This window comes from Cydia amplana, chromosome 11 (assembly GCF_948474715.1).
Source record: "Cydia amplana chromosome 11, ilCydAmpl1.1, whole genome shotgun sequence".
Lineage (NCBI taxonomy): Eukaryota > Metazoa > Arthropoda > Insecta > Lepidoptera > Tortricidae > Cydia > Cydia amplana.
Window position 1 is genome coordinate 14,769,910 of NC_086079.1, and position 12,978 is coordinate 14,782,887.

The 12,978-nt window shown below is 36.5% G+C and overlaps 1 protein-coding gene across 1 annotated transcript in view; it reads left to right on the plus strand.

Moving 5' to 3' along the window:
- The window catches only part of LOC134652103 (protein embryonic gonad-like), a 136,633-nt gene extending 123,973 nt beyond the window's left edge, over positions 1-12,660 (plus strand). Inside the window, exon 3 of the mRNA XM_063507270.1 lies at positions 11,678-12,660. Within this exon, the coding sequence (XP_063363340.1) occupies positions 11,678-12,583 (906 nt within the window). The 3' untranslated portion in view covers positions 12,584-12,660. The remainder of the gene's footprint in view (positions 1-11,677) is intronic.
- Positions 12,661-12,978: the final 318 nt, after the last annotated feature.

Genomic DNA, 12,978 nt, shown 5'->3' on the forward strand with positions numbered 1-12,978 from the left:
ATCCCAATAAGGCCTAGTTTACCCTCTGGGTTGGAAGGTCAGATGGCAGTCGCTTTCGTAAAAACTAGTGCCTACGCCAATTCCTGGGATTAGTTGCCAAGCGGACCCAGGCCCCCATGAGCCGTGGCCAAAATGCCGGGACAACGAGAGGAAGAAGAAGAATATTCATTTATTTATTCAATAACAATATTACAAAACAACGGTGAAGGAAAACATCGTCAGGAAACCTGCATACATCTGCGAAGAAATTCAAAGGTGTATGTGAAGTCCCCAATCCGCATTGGGCTAGCGTGGGGACTATAGCCCAAGCCCTCTCGCGCATGAGAGGAGGCCTGTGCCCAGCAGTGGGATGGTATATAGGCTGAATTATTATTATTATTTTTAACAATATTACATTGTATTTAAAAATTCTTAAATGGCACAGGCATACAGAAAATATAACAAAATAAACATAATAACTTAATTAGAAATACGTAGAGAATAGATGTTTTTAAAGTACTATAATTCAAGTTATATGCTCTTAAGAAATTCCAGGGGATAACTTTAGAGACAGTAGTTTTAATTTGCAAAACTTTTCTAATAGGTCTACTGAGAGAGTACCTAAATTCTAAGCCTAAATCGTATCTATCACAGTATAGAGACGACGGGAGCGAACTTACCATATGTAGTTATATGGAGAGTACGGTTTGAGGATAATTGACGGCGTATTTATGGCAAAGTAACTCTGGTAATACAAACATTTGGGAAGGAATTTATCTAATTAATAACCCTATGACAACCTACGCCCTTAATGTGTGAAAATTTTTCGACTTTTATATTGAGTAAGTTCCTGCGTATGGTCTTTGAAGTGTGGGTAGAAAGGAGGGCGTCTCCTTATCTAAAGATCAATGCTATCGACCTCAAAAATTAGTTTATTTTTTATGGATAAATAACTTTAATCGAAATTTTAATTAATTACCCGATACTTCAGAAATCGTTGACCTGAATGAGCGCGCGGCAACTCAATGAGTGGGCGCGGCCTTTTCGCGTCATAACGATGTGACTCTTCACTCATATGTTTATTTTGCAAATGGTTTGGAATTAGTAATGTGATTGTTTTGACCTGTGCCGTTGAGTTCATGTTTATTAATTTATAAAAAAACAATGATTGGATAGACAAAGCAAGGGAGAAATTAGCACTTGCTGTAGGTAATACAGCTCATAGCCGTTGGGGTAGACTACGCTTTGGTTTTTGGAGTGACAGCCAGGTTTACCTCTAGTGTTGTAGGCGTCAAAGGCTACGGTGACCGCTTACCATTAGGCGGGCTGTTTGCTTGTTTGCCACCAACGTAGTATAAAAAAATGTACTGTAGAAAACGTAGTAATCCAAAAATTTATACGAATATACCTAATTTACCAGAGTGTGATGCAAATATTTTTAAATCTAAGCATGTTAAATAGATCATTTTAAGGTCTCGTCATTAACATTTTAACTGCACTCATAGAAAAATGTGACGAGGTTGCTTAATTAAACATGAGGATTGTGTAATCCAGAATAGCCAGATGCTCCTTCATACTTAACACAAGTAATATAGAAGCGTATTACTACCCTGTTAAGCTAAAACACCGCTTTATCATAATAGCCTCATATACACATACGGCCTTTCGACCTAGGACGTGATATAATGAGCGTCAGCCATGTGTGGGCGGTACTTTTGTCGCATGTCATGTCTTTGACTTAACGAGAGTTTAATACGACGAGACGGGCATAACTACTGTTTAATACGGCTGTGTTAAGTAGTGTTTTTGACGTGTAGTTTAATTTGACTAATACCTATGTTCTTATTTTGCACTAGTATGTTTTGTTGCGTGGCTTCTAACACCTTTAAAGTTACGACAAGTTCTGTGATCTACGAGTACTGTTCAGTATAGCGTTTTGAGGTGTACCTGCTGGTTTACCAAAAATATATTTTTATGTCTGATAGCTTTTCTAATTGCCATCAAAGTTTACTTTACAAGATAAAAGTAAATCATAATTAATCATTCATTCAATGCAACCATGGTATTTTACAAAGGTGTCTAACTAGTGCAAAACATGGAACCTCCTCGTATAAGGTGTAAATCGTAGTTTCTAGTACAATTTACGTTTAAACACAGCCTACAGATGTTAAGTCTGTTTACAAAATCATCATTTCCCTACGTTTTGAAATCATATTCATCTAGAATAACAACAACCTTTTACGTCCGTTCACCGCTAGTATTAGTCATACGTCTGCGTCAGGACACATTTCTGTTAATGAATTCAGCTTCTTTATACCTTTCTCTCTTATGTTTATTCACGCTTTATCTCCGTCGCACACGGGCCGATAAAATACCTTCTGTGTGGCCACAAGCTATAGGATATAGCGGATAAGCTTTTTACATAAATAGGTTTTTCCTACGAAGAAGTTTTTTCGAGCTGAATTCTGTCATAAAGTTTTTTCTACACAACTTACTAGTTTACCCCCAACTGATTAAGTTATTCTTGACAAAGTTTTTTTTTACACAATTAGGTACTGCCAGCAATCCGCTTGGCAGGCTCTGTTTTCGCTTCAAAGCGCAAAACACATGTTTATAAAACATAGGTACAATTGAAAACACATGCGTAGCTCGCGCTAGCAGTGAATGTGATAAGCAACTGTACCTATTTTTAATATTTCATCAGCATACAATTTACCGACTTCAGAATATATTTTTGTAGCTGCAACTCTCTGATTATCAATATGTATGTTAGTTGTCACTTTCATTATGATCCTTTTTTTAACCTAATAGACATGATTAGTAGCACAAGAAACCTAAAGATACTTAAAAAAAACACATTAAAAGAAAGATATTGTATCGTCTAATCGCTTCTAACTCAAACTAACATTTTAGTTTCGTAATCAGAGCTTATGGTGGCCATTTTTTATAGCACAGGTCATCGGACACTGCTGGTGTCGTATTGTATTCTTTATGGAGGAGATTTAGAGCCCAAACTGGGAGAGATGATAAATTTATAGGCTCTTATCACGCTGAGGAACGATTTAATCGTTTTATTTTGATGAATTGAATAAAAGCGGCGATCGTTGGCTTTACGAAGGAGCGGCCTAAGTGCAATTAGAAGAAAATAGAAACTTATTAAATCAATAAAATATCCCATTTTGAAAACAAGGTGACTTTATTTCAAAGCGCTATTTTTTTCGGTATTTTAAGCTAAACAGTAATGCTCCAATTTAGAGCTTAAATACACACAGCTACCTATGTATAAATAAACTGGTAGGTAATAATAAGCTTACTTTCTGTGAGCGCGATATATCTCCTAAAAAAAATGAAATTAAATACAACATTTAAATATTTAGATTAATATGTTTTTATTTTACTTTAAGATAGTTGAACAATGATGTGATTTTGACATCAAGAGCGTTTTTACTGTCACTGACATTAATTGCTATTGAAAATTTGAACACAGTATTGTGTTTAGATGATGAAGCATATTTTAATACGAGTACAAATTACACAAATGTCATCGAATGACGATGAATGAGTGTTGATTTGATATTGACGGGTCGTCAATATGAAGTGGTTCATTCAAGAAATTGTACATAACGGTACATATACAATTAAATGTAAATGAAATCTGGTTGATTAATATATAAGATGATAATGTCCAAATTATGAGGGAAACGTCTTTAAAATATCCTTTACGTTTGGTTTTTGTATAGATTAGGTTTCGATTATTTAAATTCTATTGATGGATCTGTAGTTCAAGCTCATAAATCTATCGTATATAAAAATTACTGGTTCTTCTAGTTGAGTAAGTTTTGCACTTTATGAGCCTGTATAATATATCACGAATCGTCATAACATCACGAATACGATCTTCATCACGTGACGACTGACCGCAAACACCACTAAAAGATGGCAAATGGGCTAAAAATACGAAGAAATGTCGCGAAACGCAGATGACGTCATAGGTCACAGAACCATGTGAAATGAGGAAAAAGATATGTCGTGAGAGTCACACTGATTTAGAAATTAGACCGGTATATTGTCAAGTCACGCTTTTTTGCAAAAAATGCTAAATGCAAATAAGGAGGCGTCTTCCGATTGTAATATCAGCTTTTAAATTTGATGTGGATGGATCTGTCAATAGTGTCAATGTCAAAAGTGGTATTTAAATAATCTACCAGAAACATATACCTAAAAATAACCCTTTGACACTGACAGATCATGCCTATAACAAATACAGATCAAATTCATAACCTGTTATTACAATCAAAATACGACTCCTGGTGTACAATAATCCTATGATAATAATGAAATGGGTGTCATAATTAAATTGGTCATATAAACCGTTTTCGCCAAAAAAAAAACGTTTTTAGGAATTATTGTAAAATGCTAATTCAAATGTTTGATTAAATTTCTTGCACCTTCTAACCTAAAATCATCTGCTCACTACAAACTTAATTATACAAAACAAACAAGACAATACTTAATTATGAATTCTCAACGGAATCTAAAACGAGAGACGGACAGACAAACATCCGCCCATACCGTCGCATAGTTAACAAAACTTTACAGCCAACAATACCATGTTCACGGAAAATTATGACGTATACTCGTAGATATCAGCAGTAAAATTGCTTGTAAAATAAAGGGGACTTACGACGTTTTGGAATTTAAATTGAATTAGCATTAAGTGTGGAATTTTCTTTTGATGCATTTTTGGTGGTACATATGGTAATCAGGTGTGATCATTCTTGGGATTTTCCTTCTATAAAATCCAATTTGGAATCGTAGGCCTTAATTTTAACACTTTCCATATAAACGGTAAAATGTAATCATTAAATCCACTACCAATACTTTGATATCTTTTAAAATAACGGATCAGTATCATTAAATAGTAGGCAGATATTATCCGCTAAAGTATCTATTTTTGAAGACATGCATATTATGGCATATGCCAGTTTCCCGATACTCCCTACAGTATATGTCTATTTGAGTTAAATCGATAGGGATGTTAATTTAATCGTGAGTTTGTACATTTATGCGTGATGGTCGTGATGTTATTATTATTAGCACTACTGTAAATAAAACAAATGTGCATTAAAGATAAACGGATATGGGTCAGAGCGATCAGGGTGGAATGATGCACCGCTACCAACGCAGTGCCTGCGGCAGTGGCTATTATGTCGGTGGTGGGTAATAGGCTGAGCGACGAGCAGAGCGGGGCTGACCCGTTGTCTTGATTTTGCGCGAAAACGATACGAATAATTGACTTTCATTCTGGGAAACAGATCTCAGGGTCAGGTATTCAACATTCACTCGTATAATGTCGAAGTCGATTGCACTACTTGCTAGTTTTTTAGGTATGAATTGTGTTTTTGAGAAAAGTGCCGCTAAAACGAAAAAAATCACATAAATGGAAACATTTGCAACATTTCATTGTCACAATATAAAATACGTTATCATCAATTAACTTCAGTTTTTGTGTCGGTCAGCAAAATGTTATCAGCGCGTGATGATAACTAGACTAGGGTTCTTTAGAGAAATATAGTATTAGTACAAGTTAATACGGAACAAATTAGTCTAAGTTCACCCTCCAAAGGAAACATATTACTCAACAGCAGCTGCCCTTAAATCAACTTATAATATTTTTACCGCTAATATAGCCTTAACATAAGACATGAACCATTACAGACTTGCTCCAATTCCGCTTGTCGCCACACCAAGTCCGTGCCATAAGGATTGATAGCTACAGCGTGAGAACGGCAAGTGGCCGTGGCACTCGCCATTACGTTAAACTATTGTTTGCTCTGCATGTACCATTTATCAGTTGACGTCATTTTGACGTGATCACGTCATAATTCAATCGGATCAAAGCACGTTTTTGCCTTTTCGGGACAGACATCTGTATGGGTCGCCTGGGGCTTGATAGAGCCTATTGTTTACGTTTTTGTTTTCAAGTCAATCGCGCTGGAAAATACTGATTTTATTTGTGTACATCAAACTTTATCCCACTCTATGCCTCTATAGTCGGAGGGGTGCTGACCTGCAGCGAGTGTGGCCGCACATTTCCTATGCAAAGATTGGCTATGTCAGACACCTGAGAGCGCACCAGCGACGCTCTCAGGCCGTTAAAGTAGTCGCTGTGGCCGAAAACGGCTAGGAGATGATGATGATGATAGTTTGACGCTCGTTAAGGTCTGAGCTAAGTCGCTGATTTAAGAGCGGGTCTATATCTGAATCCCTAAAGTCTTTTCTCCTATCTTTGCATTTCCTAATATTGTTTGTCATAATGATCAATTGTCCTAACACTAAAAACCCTAATTTTGGTTTCCCTAATTATTGATTACTTATCGTAATGTTATGTCGCTGTTCTAACCCTAACCTAACCCACTTTTGTGGCAGCAAGTTTTAAAACCTCACCATTTTTCAGAACCTTACATTATGGAAAATAATCGTTATGACAATTGATCGTTAGGGCATGTGCCCATTAGGACAAACCAGTTAGGGCAAGTGACTTTAGGACAAACGTTAGGGATTCAGAATGACACCCTTTAAGAGCATAATTATACTCGGGAGATTCTTTCTGCGCTATGGCGATATGGAAAATAAGTAATATCCTACTCTAAATCTCTCTGGAGCCAAAGCTCTTGGACACGAACCTCCCGCGCACCGAAAGCAGCGCGCAGGGCGACACCACGCGCTGGTCTCTCATGCCGGTAGCGAGGTGGATAACCCCGGATTCCACCCCCTCAGATTGTCATAACAATATTTTATAGAGGTGGTCATCCTCATGGCCGCCACGCCAGCAGCGCAATGGTAACCCCCCGACCCGTTATCATAGGCCCTCTGCCTAGACCGGTTACGGAATCCGCAGTTTTATGAAGAACATAGGCATTTCTGTTCGTCACGCTGGCGAAGCAACACACTCTCATTCACCTATGTAGATAAAGATTGACGAGAAATGACGCAAGCACATATTAAGTAGCCCAGCAATTTACTTCAAGTAATAAAACCACGCAAACCACAATTAAATGTTATTCTGATCAAAAGATAGATTGCAAAAATGTTAGGGTCTTCACTAACCGAATGCATCGAACATTAAATATTATGAAAAATGAAAAATGTGCAACATATTCTACAAAAAGTAAATTTATGCGATAGTGTACGTCATATACCATGACCTATATATTATTATCTAGGCGCTGTTACAGTAATATTGACTTAGGTAGTGTAACAGTACAAGTTGACCGTTCTTTTATATGGCTTTACAGTCTTTGCCGAATGAAGGTGAAATACACAATATGTTACTTACGTTAAACAAGTAAATATGTTATAAGAAGTTGATTATAGTAGTCGATCTCCGAAACTTGTAAAAAATCTATGTACTAAATGAAAAATAAAATTTGCACACCAGGCGAGTTCAGATGATCCACGCCTAACAACCAGACAGTCGGTGTATACCCGACTAGCATAAGTCACAGGTTGCTCAAGGGGTCACTCGAGGTCATCTCGCAACGTAGCCGGGCATTGTCGGAGGATTAAACGTTAGCTTTTTGTGCATAACACATGCAACGAGATGTGAGATGATGTTCAATGAGGTTCCAGTTAATTGGTATGACGTTTGACATTTAAGTTCGATTAGTTTTCATTTTAGGTTAATCTGCATTGTCTAAGAAGGTGTCAAGCTCTTTATTTCTTGTTAATGAAGATTAATTTAGTTATTTGATTTTAACTTTGAAAATTACTTAATTACTGGTTAAATTACTACAATAAAGAGGTTTATCAAGGAAGTTTTATCAAAATGAAACTGATTTCTCTAATTGGGTAACTTGGTAAAACCTAACTTATTTTTACTATAAATAAGGGTAACTACAGAAGGATGACTACAGCCTTTTTTTGGGCCCCTATAAGTTAATAGAAACATTTATAATATTTGGGGTTAAAATCTCATTTATCTAAGGGCGTTTTTACTATTCAAACTAAATATGAAAATAAATATGATCTAGGCTACAGGTATAATTAGTTAAATCACCCTTTCATAATAATGACCTGTTGTAAAATCAACATTACTATCGTGGCATGCGCGTCCAATGTAAACTAACCTCAAACTCATCTCCGCCCATCCTAACCCCGTGGTTCATAGAAAGTGAATGGCGACTTCAGACTGTAATACTTTAATTTGTCCGACACTGCGTCTGTCAATCTTTTTCAAAGGGACTTTTACTTTTGACAGAATGCCTTTTGGGATACAAATACGCTTTTGATTCGGTTATATGATTTAAATCCAAAAACGTATTTAGCCTAGTTGTTACACATAATTGAAAATCATGTTACAGGTGTCCGCTAATATTTATAGCAGTTGTCAGTTAAATCCTGTATGTATAATTATGATCTCCTGTCATAGATACATAAGGATAATAGTATTAAATAAAAACAAAATATTACGAAGATTACCTAATTATGAAGAAACAAAATATTACGGACTGTATCCAAAAATGAAGTCAGTCAGTTTCTCTGGCGGTCTAGCCAAGGTGACAAGCGCTTGCGCTTCGCCATCGAATCGCTGTGTGTCTCTCTATTACTCTCTCATATTAGTGTAACAGTGACAGTTGCGTTTCGTTCGCTACGGAGCGTTAGCGATTGGCATGTTGTCTACGGGGCCTGATAATTCATGCAAAAACTTGTCACATTCTGCGGTGTTATTAGGTAAAAATCTTTACAATACTTGCTGTAACTACACAAACTTCAACTTTAAATTACTGAAGCCTCCGCAAATCGATACGTCTATAAACTCCCAAACGTTAAGACTTTAAGCAGGTACCAAAAGCCGTGTACCTAATTTATAAGAAAGAATAGTTTATGATACCTCCACCGTGAGATCTGTGCCCCGCCCACGCGGATGCCGCGGACATTTGTCACGGGGCTTGTAAAATTGTTGAAAAATGTATTGTGGCGTAACCATTATGGACGTCGAGTTTATGCGGATGTGATATTTTGAGAGCTTTGTTTGGTTTGCGGTGCAAGAAAGTTGTATTTGTTTTGCCGATTTAATTTGAAGATTTCAGAGTGAAGTGGGTTTTAGTACGAGTGTACTTTAATTTCGAAAATAATGAATGCTAATATATAGTCATATGACTATCAGTGCATATCTCCTATTTTTTTAAGAAGTGTTTTGTTTGTCTTGACAGATGAAGTTAGTGATTTTATGACTTTCTGCTTTAGAGGTATGGAACTACGAAGCGAAGGCACCCAAAAACGCTTGCCTATTTAAAAAGCTTTCTTTTGTACATATTTTACAACTATGATGATAGCAAAGGTACTATTTTTATTACGATATTTTCTCCCAATATAATACCGTACACTGAAGTTATCAGTTTCACTGAATTGGGTATCAATTCCAGTTGTAAGTAACTAAACTGGTATCTCAACGTGATAACTTAATTTTCTTTTACTTTCTATCTAAAACGAAGTAAGTGTACAGCATTCAGACCCATTTAAGCCCTTTTATATTTAAACGCTGGTTTGTATAGATGTGCAATTCTCGCCCTATTCAATGTATCTATTTAACATGTCCATAAATCAAAGGGATTGCTCAATTTGGCAATTTAGCTGTATTTAAATATCACCTGCTGATATCTAATAGTGATAGCTGTATAAATACGAATATATTACTAGTATGTGGCCGCTACTGCAAGAGGTTGGGTCAGATTAGATTATGGTCGTATAATAGTGTAAGTACGTGGAATCGCGTTAAGGACGTGATGGTACGAGTATCTGTGCTTGACTAATATTTGTATGAAAATTCTTAGTAAAAAAATATCCAACTTTAAATCGGGCTATACTTTCGAAGCCAATTTAAGGATATAGGTACGCGATCAGTAAGTGGCGTTAAATAAATTTATTTTCATTCTTTCTTCTTATTTTCAATCACAACAAATGTAACTCTTTTTTACAGCAAACTAAATGCAGCTTTTTAATTAGGTATAGAAACAGCCAAGTAGAGTGGACGAACAACAAATAATTTAGTATTAAGTCATGAATGTCATGATAATAATGTTAAAAATCATAAAGGGTAAAAATCAAAAATGGGAAAGTGATATATTCGTAATCCAGTAAAACACAACATACTTAGTCATCATAAAAAAAATATTTTGACAAAATAAAATCAAGTCACGTACAGCATTCTGCAGAACAAGCGCTCAATTAGAGCACTATCTGTAGCTTGATCCGCGCCCATAAGGAAGAAAGACTTATCTGAAATTTCTAATCAACTCACATACATGCGTAAGCGAATTTATGTTGAAACGTTAGTTACAGAGATCCTTTTGAATAATTTCAAATGTTTGCTTCTTGAAAAGAAATCACTGAAATCAGACGTTTTCTTTTGAGTCGAAAATGATTTTCTCAGATTTTAAATATTGTGTTACCTATTAAATTACTGTACAATAAAGAATATCTACTTACTTAAATTAGCTTTCTCCAAAAAAAAAAAGTAACATACAATCTTGAAAAAAAAAATGTAAATTACGTACCATTGAATTAATCGAGTGCTATTAATATTCCTATTCTAGCCAGAACCCTTTTCCGAATGTTCTGGGATCTCAACTAGAGTAAAGCAGTTTATTCGCCTCCCATCTGACCAAAGCACGTACTTATCTCGTAAACACCGGTAACAAGTGTGTTATAAATGTTATCTTTCTCGAAATGGCCTTTATCTTTCGCCAATTTACTCTTAATTTGAGCATGTGCTCTTTACACTAAATATTATGTCTGATATTGAGAAATAAGAAACTTGTATAGATACTTACTACGTTAAAATATCCATTAGTACCGATACTTATAAATAAATAAAAACGTTGCTTTTTTTTTCCTTCTATAACGCTTTATAATTTTGTTTCACACAAATAAATTAAACTTATTAAAACTTGATAAGAAAAATAGCGTGTTGGTGTGTTATTCTGATTTTTGCAATTAAGCTTAAGTGAAAAAAAACATGTTTTTTGCTATAGTAGAATTTCAACACAGTTAAGAACCTAATTTCAAAATCTCATTTCGATAACACTGTAATTTAGATGAAAATCTGTGCCGCAGATCGAGTAAAAAGTACTTTGTAAATGGATTTCCATTTGAAAATACCAAACCGAAACACCGAGTCACAGCAATAAACGCAAATAAATATCGTTATAAGCCGAAATAACGAGACAACCCATTATTTAGTCCAAGTGTACCCGCCACAGCCGAAACTGTAGCACAATCACATATTTTACGCTTTTGTATGGGTTTAATTGAGAAAGAGGCTCAGCGGGGGAACATCCGAATTTATTTAAAATTCGCGTAAGCGTGCCATTACTTACGTCGAAAAACGTAACCGAGCCAATTCGCATCTGTAATATTAAGTGTGAGATACTGCCTTATTCACGTTGACCCAGATTTTAACGGACCACAACGCTCTTTATGATGACTTTTTGAAAAATGTAATTTTTAATTCCGCGCCCAAACGAATTGAATTGCCCCACAGACGATTCTTTTAACTGTATCGATTATAAATCGCTACTTCTTATGCGACGCCAACGGAAGTCGATATTTTAAGCGTATTAAAGCGACCGTTTTTCGATCAAATTGGATTCTTAATTTCCGTTTATTAAAATTGCAATTTTCTCATTTGTTACAGTCGTTCTTCGGGCGGACGTACAACAACCTGTCTTCGATATCTGAATGCAAGAATAACGGAGAGTGCGTTATAAACAAGAAAAATCGAACGTCGTGCAAGGCCTGCCGGCTAAGAAAATGTCTGTTAGTAGGAATGTCTAAATCCGGATCAAGATATGGCCGAAGATCTAACTGGTTTAAAATCCACTGCTTACTACAAGAACAGCAGCAACAGCATATCCAGCATATGCAAACGAATAAATCGCCTCCAGCCTTCAATTCTTCTATCAACACGTCCTTTCCTCCTATAAACCTACTGCCAGCCGCAGCCTTAGCAGAGTATTACAAAAGCTCAGAGAAGAGCCAATTCACTGAAGACGTGACGCGGCAAAGCATATCACCGTCAGACTCTGGAGCGTCATCAGCTGATCCCGAAGACGATAACAGCTCACGAAGCACTAGCGGCCTAAGTATATTGAGACCTGCCTCCTCACCATCCAGCGAAAAAGACGTCAGGCTACATGCTGTTAGGTTCCAAACAAAAGACGTCAGAAAACGGAAATCTACGCTTCCAGCGTCTCCTTTCGGGGCCACTCCTAGCTTTACCAGAATGGGAGCGTACCAACAACCCGTCCAAAATCTTCGATCGTTACCAACCGGTATTCCTACATGGCAGAATTGCAATGGTGGTGACCTGATCCTTCATTCTCCAGCAGTGGCCGGAGTGGCCATAGAACAAGACCAACCGATCGATCTGTCCATAAAGTCGGCTGTTCTATACCGTAGTCCAAAGAACGATGAGTTGAGCGATTCAGAACCGGAGTTGAGTATTGACATGAGCGAGGACAGCGCGAAAGATATTATGAAGAATCCCTTAGACTTGTCCTTGGTACCGAAAAGGAAGGAAGAAGTTCCTTTAACTGGTTAACTTGTACTATGCATGCCTTGAATTTGGCATATTTCAATGTCAATTTTGTAGCGTTGAAATTGTACATTGAAGTTTGACATACCGTATACGTAACATGTAATAACTAGCAGCCTAATTTTGAAACTATTCGTTATAACGAACTGACAGACATGTCAGCAAAATCGTTTTTAAACTAGCCTGGTAGATGCAAGATGGTCAGTGAAATTATTAAAGATTGAAATTCAGAATTGTTGCGCTCTGATGTTTGCGTATGTTGTATTGTTAAGCAGGGATCGGATACCGGTATTTTTTGTATGGGAACGGAAACGGTATTTTTTCGTTCTTTGCTAATTACTTCATTTCTAATTGGGAAATCTAATAATACGAAGTCGTAACCTAAAAACACAACTGAGACC